The sequence below is a fragment of the Halichoeres trimaculatus genome, unplaced genomic scaffold, assembly GCF_033239565.1.
Source record: "Halichoeres trimaculatus isolate MK-OKI-2021-1 unplaced genomic scaffold, fHalTri1.1 fHalTri1_scaffold_21, whole genome shotgun sequence".
NCBI lineage: Eukaryota > Metazoa > Chordata > Actinopteri > Labriformes > Labridae > Halichoeres > Halichoeres trimaculatus.
In genome coordinates this window covers 8,030,560-8,042,859 of record NW_027437199.1, presented here as the reverse complement: position 1 = coordinate 8,042,859, position 12,300 = coordinate 8,030,560, and the positions used below count along the sequence as shown (strand labels likewise).

The 12,300-nt window shown below is 39.6% G+C and overlaps 1 protein-coding gene across 2 annotated transcripts in view; it reads left to right on the top strand.

Annotated features, from left to right (window-relative positions):
- Positions 1-12,300, top strand: part of mpped1 (metallophosphoesterase domain containing 1) — a 101,223-nt gene that overhangs the window by 72,622 nt on the left and 16,301 nt on the right. For both annotated transcript variants that reach the window (XM_074698382.1, XM_074698383.1), the window contains exon 5: positions 8,097-8,212. In XM_074698382.1, the coding sequence (XP_074554483.1) occupies positions 8,097-8,212 (116 nt within the window). The remainder of the gene's footprint in view (positions 1-8,096; positions 8,213-12,300) is intronic.

The following is a 12,300-nucleotide window of genomic DNA, read 5'->3' as shown; positions in this document are numbered from 1 at the left end:
TCTTCCTCCCTCCTCCCCGCCGGACCTCAGAACACTCTCACCGATGATGTAGTTTTGAAAGATTCCCCCTCAAACACAGAAAGCGTCCTCTCTGAGAGCAGACTGCTCTCCTGGCAGCAGGTCTTTTCCCCAGATAACGAGGAGAGTGAGGGGGAGGTATGAAAAGAGAAGGAGAAAAGATGCAGTGATATGTCAAGAGTAGGAAAATATAGAAGGAAGGAGTGAGGAGGAGGAAAGGAGAAATGGACAGAGACGCATGATGGGGGAGAGAGATGAAGCAGAGAGCGAATAGCGGAGAGGGAGAGAAGTAGAGAAGTAGAGATGGGTGCTTCTCAGCCCTCGGCACAGGCTCTCAATGATTCATGGACTTACTCCAGTGATATCAGTAGCCCTGCTTTAGAGAGACACGCACACACGAATGCACACACAGCGATACTGGCACTAAAAACTTAAGCAGAGAGCTGAGCTGAGCCATATTTGTGTTAAATCCTTATGTACAGAAGAAGAGTCTGACTTTTTCCTCCTGTCCTTAAAGGAACCATAAAGACTTGTTATGTGCTAACTTAGGGTCTCAGTCAGAAGCTCATGTAGGCTAAGTACTGAGGTCTATGGGTGTTAGAAATGTTAGCTAGCCAAATGTATGATTTTGACCGTTTGGTGGTTTACTTTTAAACAGTTTTCTTTTAGTTTTCCATTTGTTAACTTGATCTAAGATGAGTTTTCCTCATCCTGTAACCAGATTAAGGCTCACCTTCCTGAAGATGAAGGTAAATTATAGGTGCCACAGTTTAAGAAGTGTTGTTTACTGGCAACTATTAGTCAAATGCTTTGGTGGTAATTATCTAAAAGTCATCAGTCAACAGGGGCACTCATTAATCTGTTACACCTATGTCTATACATTACTTAAAGAAGGGGTGTTATGCTCTGCCCTGCCTTAAACATGAATATGAATTAACAATAGTGGTTTGGTCAAATACTGTAGAATCCCTGAATCTGTCTGTAAACTGCTCAAAATGGTCTGTTCAAAAAATAAATAAATAAATAAAATATGAAAGATCGCTGTGAGACTTTCTGAAATGATAACTCATCACAAAAGGATCTCCTAAGTTGTCGTTTGAGGTGGAGGCCTCAAACACCAAGTCCGCCCATTCCTCTGCTCCTAACAGGCGTCCGAGGGCTGGCCAATAGGAGGGAAGGGGGTTTGTGGAGCATGGAGCTTTAAAGAGACAGCAGCTAAAACAAAGCGTTTGAGACAGAAGCTGAAATAAGAGTTTTTTACAAAAACCAGGGTGATTAAAGTCACATGAAACTTCTTCCAGGGTACCATAGGGACAGTAAAAAGCCTAAAAACAAAATGTGTAATACCCCTCTTTAAACAGTGTATCATTGGCTCGCTGGTGTGATGTTAAATGAGATAGCAGCATTTAAATCTGTGCTTTCTAAGTGGTCACAATTTAAGTTTGTTTATTCCCTTTTGGTAATTGTTAAATGTAAATGTCTACTGTTTGTGCCAGAATGCTAAAGCTAGCTTTTAAAATTAATGTAGTTGTTTCTCTAAGTTTACGCAGTTTACAACCTGGAATAGCGCAGATACACGATGAGGAGGAGATGGTAGCCATGGGAATAAGGTCTACTGTGCCGTATGTCAGCTTTTTTCTGAGTGCTTCCTCACTTTAAAGTAGTTTGAATTTAAATATCCATTAAACCAACCAGAAAATTAGTCATTGGGAACATCTGTGACCAGTATGGATGCATATTCTCCGGTGGCCTCTGCTTCTAAAACTGTTGTGTGTTATTGGCGTGGGCGGAGACAAGCATGTTTGTCATAAAGTGATCTGGTTTCATGCTCTTTTGAGGTTTACTTTTTAGTTAGGAAAGTTTATTCCACAAAGATTTTTTTGGATGCTTTACTAAAATAAAGAACTTTGATATCTTTAAATGCTTTATTTCTCTTTCCAGTAAAATTTCTGAGACTCTAAAAGAGGTGAGGCTGCTAAGCGTGTGTGTCTCGGTTGTGTGAGAGAAATGAAAGAAATGGTTTGAACACTCTTGTTTTTCTCCCCGTGCGCTGCCTGGAGATGTACCTGGGGATTGAGCGCTCCAACACAAACATCTGTTTTCTCCTTTTTTTTTTAAACCCCCATAACAAATACCAGCCCGCCGCATTAACACAGTCTTTAATATGCTCCACGCTTCCCCCGTTTCTCCTCTTCTACAATAACACAAATCACTTGCACCTTTTGTAATCCTTTACCTGATAAAAACATCATCGTTCAGGAGCGGGATATTATCCGTGGAATTACATTCAGTTAGCGTGGAGTTTGCTGAGCAAACACAGGAGTGGGTCTTTCTCATGGAGAGGAGCTCAGGTCGTTTCTTTTCGCAGAGATAATCTCTTTTTAGAAAGTGTGGTGCAGACGCCTCCAGTCGGCACTGAGACATTTTTCTGGCACCGTGGACACAATGAGGAGGTTTTTCCTGCAAAGTGAGATATAAACGTTTTGAAAGGAGTGAATCCGTCTCTCGCGGAGTGATTGATGTCACTAAATTAAAACAAGCCTCGGTGCTTTACTTTATAAAGGATGCTGTAATCCTCGCTCGACAAAATGATAGACCGGATCTTGTTTTACATGTGCTGCATGACAAACTTGAAGTGATGGTTTTCTTTTTAATGAGCTCCAAAGAAATTTCAGAAGTTTGTCGTTTCAGAAAGTTTGGCAGGAGCCAAGAAGCATCACTGATGAGTGACAGATTACCTGTGCTGCTTGCTTTACCAGAGCACACTGAGGGTTTCTGATAGTTTGAGCAGACAAGAAAATAAGCAGAGACACTTTGGTGCGACTTTCAGGTATGATCCATGAGAGTTGTTGTATGTATGTTGCACGCAGCACCACTTTAACACTCACAAACTGTTGTATTTTTTATCCTGCACCACTGGAAACAAGATTTTGATGAAAGATTCTGATCCACATAAAAGACTCTTGACCTCCTCAGCTTATGTTCCAGCTTAATTAACATTAAAGAGGGGTATACAGAGCGTAGATGGTCTAGTGGTTTAGGTCCCGCTCCATGAGGTGGCCCAGGTTCGAATCCAGCCTTTGGCCTCTTCCTGTCCCCACTCTTGCCCTGTTTCCTGCTCTATCCACTGTCCTCTCTACTATCCAATTAAAGGCATAAAATCCCCCCCAAAATAACTTTAAAGAGGGGTATACTATGATTTTATATGTTTTAAACATGGATATAAAGTAACAATGCTGGATGGTGCAGTTTTTAAACAGCCACATATTCATATGTAATTCCTAACTGATGAAAACAGTCCTTTCTGAAAACAGAACTAGATCCTCACGACACTTGATGAAATGATGATGTCATCCCATGAGGATCTCCTGACTTCCTGGTTCATTACATATTTGAATGGCGGGCCTCAAACATCAAGATTTATCCATAGATCTGCCCCTGACTGGCCTCCAGAGGGCTGGCCAATCGGGAGAAAGGGGGTTGTGGAGCAGGGAGTCTTAAAGAGACAGCAGGTAAAACAAAGCACCTCAGTCTTAGAAAAATGTGGATTTTTTTAAGACTGTAAATCATGTTAAGCTACTGCTGTGGTACCAGAAGGACAGTATAAATCCTTAAAAAAAGCACAATGCCTCCTTTTCAGGGATCAGATTTGTTTCAAGATTGAGTAAAATCATCAACCTGCTTTTCTGGCAGCCATAAAGTAGTGAGGGTGATCAAAAGCCTCTGGCAAATTCAAAGTTTTGGCAACTAAATATGTTTTATCGAGCAACGGTAAAAGGGTTTTATTCTTGGAAATACATAAGAAATGCATTTTAAAAATCTAGTTCTGATCCTTTTTCAGCAGAAATACTACAGTTGAATAGACTAGAAGCTTTTATAAAACTTTGAGCAACACCTTCCTCTTGAAAGCGACAAAAGCTGGGACCAAATAGGTTGTATGTTGATTTTGGGTCTTTGAAGCTAATTCAAAGACACATATTAGCAGTCTGTAAAAATAATTAATAATTTATTAATTAATTAAGAAAAAATGGCAGAATTCACTTAAAATTAAAAGGTACAATGTTAAGGTTCCTAAACGCAATCTTGTGACTGTTAGGGAATGAAACAGTAGGCAATTTTCCATGCTGGACATGAACACAACATTGCAAGGTTATATATTGAAGAGCACATGTTTTAAAATTTAAAAAAAAAATCAAATTTTATTATTGAACAAATTAATTTTTATTACCACATGAGCACATGAAGGTTCTAAAAGTACAGAAAATTGGTACCGTTGATACCGATTACCAGGTACCACGCATTGGACCCATATCATTTCAAATGTGAAAGGTAACCATCTCTGTCTGCCAAATATTATTTCTAAACCAAAAAAAATTAAATTATGAAAGCATATGCTATTCATATGATTTAGCGCCACTAAAACACACAAAAAAATGGTTGTTTCCTTGATCTTTCCCATCTGTGCCCCCATATTCCATAACGTTCTCATCATGGATCTTTCACTTTGTTTATTCGTCGCTCTGTTGGGAGGAATCTTCACCTGACCTTCGTTATCAAGAGGAAAAACCTCCTTACTGTCCTTCTTCTCATCTCTTTTCGTCCCTCCATTCTCACGAAGAGAATCGGGAGAATCAGGAGCATCAATCGCAGCGTCGAGCTCATTCCACTTTAATTGAGACGTCCATGTTAAGACGGACATGAATATTACATCCACAGGCCCCATTAATATGCCGAGGCCAGTCTAAATGTTTTAATATTCACTCTGTAAATTATTGAGAGTGTGTTCATGGGCAGCATCAGATCATTCGTCACAAATGTTTAGTCTCTGATGTTCTCCAAGTGATGGAATTTTAATAGCCTACGCTGCAGCCAAAGTAGGACATTATATCCCATGATGCACTGCCACATGTGTTTGACCAAACCTCTCTGTGCTGATGATCGTCATCAACTTTTTCCGCTACCTTTGTAAGACAGAGAGAAGAGAGCATGTGTGTGTGTGTGTGAGGCAGGTACTTCTTTAGGCCTCTCTTTCCGTCTCCCCATCTGTCTGTGAAACATGTCTCTCACACACACGCATGCACACACACCGGAAATTATTCTAAAAACTCCTCATCTGATGTTCCACTGAGCACAGACGCGTCGGGCAGCGGCTGCAGCGATAAAGTTGGCGTTTCGTGTGACTGCACTTGGCAATTTAAAAAGAAGCCGGTTTCGCAGCAGCGGCGGCGGAAGACGTCGTCGCCTGCGGTTGCACTCACACACAAGCGCTGGCATCTTGGAGAGGAAGATGGATCGGAGTACAGATTGTAAGTGACATGTTAATTTCTTCTCCGTCACTCACCACCCGAGCATCCGCTATCAAAGTAAAAGGGACATGAGCCTCCGCCATCAAGGCTCTCCTCCTCTTCTTCTCTCATTTCTTCCCTTTTTCCCTCCCTCGCCTTCCTGTCGTGGAGCGATGTGGGGTGTGACTGTGATCAAGGAGATGTTCAGTGTAGCCTTCTGCTCATCCACCCCTCTTTTTTTTAGGATCTGTTTGATTCCTCTCTCGAGGATGACTGCTCTTCATAAGGCCCTCTGGGTATCTTCTCATCTGAAAAGGTCAAAGCATGTTTAGACTCTGAGCGAATGCAGGCTGACAGTTGTTTGTGTGAGGTGCAGAGCGGGGAGTGAGAGGTCGTCCTGGATTGAGGATCTTTGAACTTTCTGTCAGGGCTTCAGGAAACAAATTTAAAGGGTTACAGAACAGGAAGCGCAGATTAAAGGGTCAGAATCACACACAAACCTGAATACAGTTATCAAATAAGTATTTCATGAGGTCCAAAGGAAGCAGGAACATTTTTATTTTTAAAAGAAAATCAAAGGTGTCTTCAAATTTGCAAAATCAACACCCAGTTTAAAGAGTACAGTGTGTATCGAGCCACATTCCCACTGCAGGGACACTCTGTGCACAACTCTTCACACCAGGAGGGTTATTTATTGTAAATAAGAACCTCAATTTACCACCAGCTCATGTGGTATGTTCAAGAATACAGGAACTTTAAAGAAGGGTGTTGCATAATAAATCTTTCTGATAGGTTGAGAACTCACACCTTTTTTTTATCCCACTTTAGTGAAATTGAGCCAAAAAACTGAAAAAGTGTTAAAAACGGTTGTTTTTTGTCTGATGAGTGACTCAGATGCTTGGTCTTAGTAAGCTTTGAGAGGCCAGTGGAAACTTTTTTTAAAGGGGGTGTGTTTTTTTTTTTTTCTTTAACATTGTCGCTCTGGTATCCCTGGTATGGCTTTATCTCAGCCTCTGTTTAAAACACTTCATTTTAGCTGCTGTCTCTTTAAGACTCCCCCTTTCTTCTGATTGGTCAGCCCTCTGGAGCTACAGTCTGAAACGGGGCTACAGCCAGACCTTGGTGTTTGAGGCCCACCCCTCCAACTTTGATAAGTCAGCCAGGAGATTCTTTGGCAATGATTTCATCAAGTCTCCTAAAAGTCTCAAGATGATCTCATGAATGGACCATTTACAGACACATTCTGGGATTTTTACTGGCGATTTTTTTACTTCCAATCCAGTCCATTTTTTTCATGATACGTTTTGCTGATACCGATCCAATGCAAATAACTTTCTCTGATAAATCCCGTACTCCGTTAGGTGATTCTGTTGTAAATGATGAATCATATGTGTTAGATTTAAGTGAGCCCTGTTAGTCCCTTCTCAAGGAACACTCACTTTACAAATGTTGTAAGACGCTGTTTTGCTATCATTGCTTTTGAAAGAGAAGTAGTCCCACGCAGCGGACATGTTTGGAACGTGGTTTAATTTACAGCAGCAGTAAAGTGTGATGGTGCTGAAAACATGTGAAAACTGGATCGGTCCCAACCACACAACGAAATCTGATGCTATCCAATGCTATCTGATCCTAAAATGATAGATATATCAGGCGACGATACCGATCAGTATGTTGGATCAGGACATCCCTAATTTTTACAACATATTAATATGCAGCAGTTGGAAAAATTGCACATTCAGTATGAAAATCTGTGACTTAATATTCATGTTTGAAATACTGGAAACAATTATACCCCATCTTAATCATTTTTCTTTGATTTGAGTGATTTCAAGTCTTTGACATAAGATAACTGAAAAGAGATGACACTGGTGTGGTGGAGGACAGGACATGCAGCAAAGGGTAGTAGCCAGTAGGCTCAGGTACCAGAAACCAGTTCACTTGTGGAGCTGGTTCCAAATTTCTAAGGTGTGTTGATTCGAGAAGACACTCTCAGTTTTGCTTTTTGGTTCTTATCCAGCTATGTGATTTTTTTTATTGGATTAAACTGCAGTGGGAATCTTGCGGTTCAAGCAAAGTTTTACCTGTATGACAGGACTTTTCCTGTCATTTGAGCCAGCAACCGCTTTAACAAGGACTACACCTCAGTTACTGGGGCACCTGTAAGCCTGACTGGTGCTCCTTCAGTTCACCCTTTCAGGTCATTGAAAAAAGGGTTCATTGGACTCAGTTTCAGCACATTAGGATGTGCAACTTCTTTTTCTTCTGCAGCCTGCTCATGCCACAGTTTTTCCAAGTTATGAAGGGTTCACAGATTTTTTTTCCAGTTAGTATGAAAGTGTCAAGCACTAAACTTAGGAAAAAAGTTTCAAATTTTTTTTTTGTTTTTTTTTAAATTCCCCTTGTATTATTAGGGGGTTTATTGTTACATAACTTTGTATCTAAATTTTCATGTGTGTCATTATTTCTGTGACTTTCACCTTAAAAATAAAGGGTTGTTTCGTTGTGTTTGGTTTGGACTCAGTTTGTGAGCACACCTCCAAATGTTTAACACAGCCTGAAGCGCCTCTACGCCACGCTGCATTTATTAGCTTTGAATGTTGTGTGTCACTTCTGCAGGTGAGATTTATGTTTTCACAGTGAGGTCTGTTTCTCATGTGACTGGAGTGTAAAGAGTGAGAGGTTTAACATCTGGCTCCTGGAGGGAGATGAAGTCTGGATGTTAACATGGCATCACATGTTGTCCGTCTCCTCTTCAGCGGGTGTTTTAACCTCCACCTTTCTGTGTGTCTGCAGGCAGCCCTGGTACTACGGCTGGGGCTTCAACCTGCCCAGGGGTCAGGCTCTGCTGGACAAGTGGAACCAGATCCCCGAGAACACGGACATCCTGGTCACACACTGCCCCCCACTGGGTGAGAGACGCATTACATCACACACACACTAACACAGATCACACGCAGATTCATGCATATTCATGAGCTCACATATAGACACATGTTGGGATGTATCACACATGTTTCAACAATATGTACATAAATAAACAACAAACATGAGGACTTGTGGGGTTTTTAGTCACATACACGTTTTCTAAAGCATGTGGAGATGTACAGGAACACTTATTAAATATACATATACATATATATGCTCCTTACTGTGCTTAGAGGTGCACAGGGCATGTGCATATTCTATCACTTAATTCACATTTGCATTTGAGAATGTGTGAAATGCAAAGCTGACAATAATCATGGTGCAAGTGCACACATAGAAGCGTGCAGGTATTTATTATTTTTTTCCTAATATTTTTTTAATTTCTGAGTTTTGTGAGTGGATCTATACTATTTTCGAATGCTACTTTCTACTTAATGTCTTGTTCACTCACTCAGGACATTAACCTCTGATAAAGTCATTTCATCTGCAAAATAACAAAAAAACTACTAATCTCTACGTGTTTGATGACTCATACCCTTTCATTTCCTGTCTCAGTTTTAAAGCCGAAATAATACTTAAAACCAAATTAGCAACTCGAGGAATATAATTTGAGGTTGTTTTGATACAGTGTTACCAAAAGTTGTCTGAATGTTACTAAAATCCGCTCTAACTTTTTTTGTTTCTACTTCTTATAAAAATAACAGGTAGTGCTTCATTTTTAGTTTAATAAGAACCTGCTGTAAGTGTTATTGTTTTTCTCCTCCTTTCACTTCCTGGTGCACCATGTCATCATCGGAGCCCCACAGAAAAGTTTGCCTTTAATTTTAAGATATCAAACACACTACTTGAGCATGCATCGGTAAAAGGCTTCCTTAGGTATTTTCCTCTCAAATTATTCTGCCTTGAAAGCCTCATTGGAATTAAAATTATCTTTTGCCGCAAAGCCATGACAGAAAGCAGCAGACACTCTTGGTCATATAGACAACCGCAGAGACAATAAGTTGACAAAAAGTTGAAGCATCAACTACCTGATGTATCCTCTCTTCAAAGCTTTTAATCTGCTTTTAAAAACCTCTAGCTCCACTTTTTTTAATTTAATTCGTGGAGTGAAAACTTTGTGCTACTTTGACTTGCACAACGAAGTGTAAACAACTGAGGGTAAATCAAAGACATAAAATAAAACCAAAAAGAGAAGCAGACACTGAATTTCTGCTGCAGATGAAATCAATGACCCATCAAAAGAACATTTTTTTTAAAAAGCAAACAAATGGAGCAGATAAAAAGTGTGTTGATGTGTCTTCACCTATATCTGCTGTTTTTCAGTATGCACTGTGAGCTTATGATAAATCCCATTAAGATCATCCTACACCTTCAGCCCTGTTATAACACTGCTTTCCTTGACACTGATAAAAAGTAGAGCAGTCGAAATATCAGATTTTCATTTTGGGTTATTTAACTGTGACCCCAAAAAGTTTGAGATATTTACGTTTAACAGAGGAAAATAAAAACAAACCTACTTTACTTAACAAATTAAAGACCTAAACTTATTCTTAAATTTTTATCTTTTGTCTTCTTTTTTTCCCTTCAGTCTTTTTTCAGGTTCTGTTTTTCTTTCCTACTCTCTTTCTTTCCTGATCATATAGTTTTACACTAGAGCTTGGATGATATGCTTTTCCCCAATTTGTTTCTTTTACGATCTTTGTGGTGCTGATTCGATTTAAATTGTGATTCTTCAATATTTCTGGTTTTTGCGATTTTTATTTTGTTTTTTTTCTAACAGCAGACCAAGTGAAAAAGTTGAATGATGATGGGGATGATGTCTACAGACTATATCAGGAGCCATATTTGAAAAAATATATATACACACCACATGTGAGTTAGTTTATAAGATTTATTCAGGGAATCTGACATCTCAGCCATTTTTCAACCAAAGACTAAAAGTAAATTAAAATTTGAGGATTTTTTGTTGTTGTTGATGTTTTGAACAAAAAAAAGAATCACAATACTACATCTTTTTTTTTCTTCCAACCCTATTTTACATATTGTGTTTTTTTTATTATTATCTTTGTTCAGTGTTAGATTTCTTTAAGTTTTGCAGATGCTAAGTCTAAAAAGCTAAACATGTAAACTTGCCTTGTCTTGTCTTGTTGACTTACTGTCAGGTCATCTTCCATTTCTGTTTTTTTAAGTTATATTTTCAGACTCTTTTGCCTTCATTCAGGGAGGTTTATGACAGTAGATAGAGCAGGAATCGTGGTGGAAGTAGGGAGTGATAAAGGTTGGACTCCGACCTAGTTAACCTCATGAGGTGTTTGAGCTAGCCTCTCGGTCATACCGGCACCTTGTCATCATCTGTTGTTTATGATGTTCAAAGTAATGGTAACCTGTGTCACTCTGTGACAAAAGTGTCTTAGCCAACAAAAACTCACCTTCCTCTTCTGTGTGTGTGATTCTTTGTTACAAGTTGTCCACAAATGGCCGACTGGTGAGGAAACGTTTTGGGAGGCTGTAGTAAAAGCTAATCAGCTAGCTCGATTGCTCCACTTTGTTTTTGATCTGTCCAATGGTTGTTGATGCTGCTATAATATGACAGCCCTGTAAGTAAAAGGTCAGACTTTTCAGTGATGTAAAGAATTTATAGTAATGTAGAAGAAATAATCAGAAATGTAGGTTTTGGTGAGGATGGAGGAGCACTTTGATCGCAGACCTCTGAGGAGTCACACCCTGAGGATCCTCCTTGTGACTGAATGTCGACTCTTTCATTTTCACACTAATTGCATTCACAAAAGGAAGGTATGTGCACAGATCCATCTCCACACACCATGAGCGATTTCTGTGTAAATGTTTAATTTTCTAGTGAAAGGAAAACTGTGAAAGTGTCTCTGATGAATCACTGACGAATCGAGTGGATGAATAAAAGGTGAAGAATCAGATCTGTCAGTTTCTCTCTGCGTGAAAACACACGTCACCTTTAGAGGAGATCATTAGCCCTAATACTGATCACCTTCTAGCTCCTGCACACTGGTGTTACTCCTCACACACACACTCACACACACACACACACAAATCACAAAGACCCTGCGAGAGTTTGAACAAACACAGATGCTAGCTTGCAAACTAACTGACATCCTGCATCTACACAGAAACACACACTCCTCTCTCCTTCTCTGCCACTTGCTCTCACTCACACACACATCCACACACACACTTTCACACCTCATCTCCCGCTGCAGCTGTGGTGCTCAGAAGAGTGTGTGTGATTGATTTCTGTGTCTGCGTCTCGGCTGCGAGCGCGGCCGTTTATTTTCCATTCAGCTTAGCGAAGTGTCTCCAGCTATCTGCTCGTAAGCCACCGGCATATGGAGCAGCTACGGCAGGCTACTAATGCATGAGAAACACACACAAACACACACATCCACAACACACACATTAGACTTAAAGCAAGAGTGGAAGGAATGGCATGAGACAGAAGACAAACAAACAATATGGTGGATTTTCAAGTGAAAGACATTCAAGTAAAGCACCTTGAATTTTTGGAGGTCCCATCATGTTACCCACTACACTGCAAAAAACTGAAATCTTATCAAGTGTTTTTGTCTTATTTCCAGTAAAAAACTTCTTTTTAGACTTGATATGAGCCACATTCACCTGACCAGTCCAGAAAAACATTTTAATTTAAGTTGTTTAAAGGAAAAATAAGGTCTAAATTGCTTGTAACAAGTAAAAATAGTTTGTCAATGGAACAAGAGAAAAGTTGCTTTCAATAAGACATTATTCTAGTTTCAAGTAAATTTTCTTGCATAATTTCTTGTAACTGGAAACAAGATTTTTTTCTGGATTGGTCAGGTAAATGAGGCCCAAATCAAGTCTAAAAATACATTTTTTTTTTAACTTAAAAAAAGACAAAAACACTTGATACGATTTCAGTTTTTTTGTGGTGAAGTTTCTGAAGAGACACTTTGAAACCTAAATTTGGGACTGCATTATGACAAATGTTACCTTCACCTAATCTTATTTACGCAACATGCAGAGATGACTGAGCTGAGGACATAAAAACCTTTAGTCGACGACT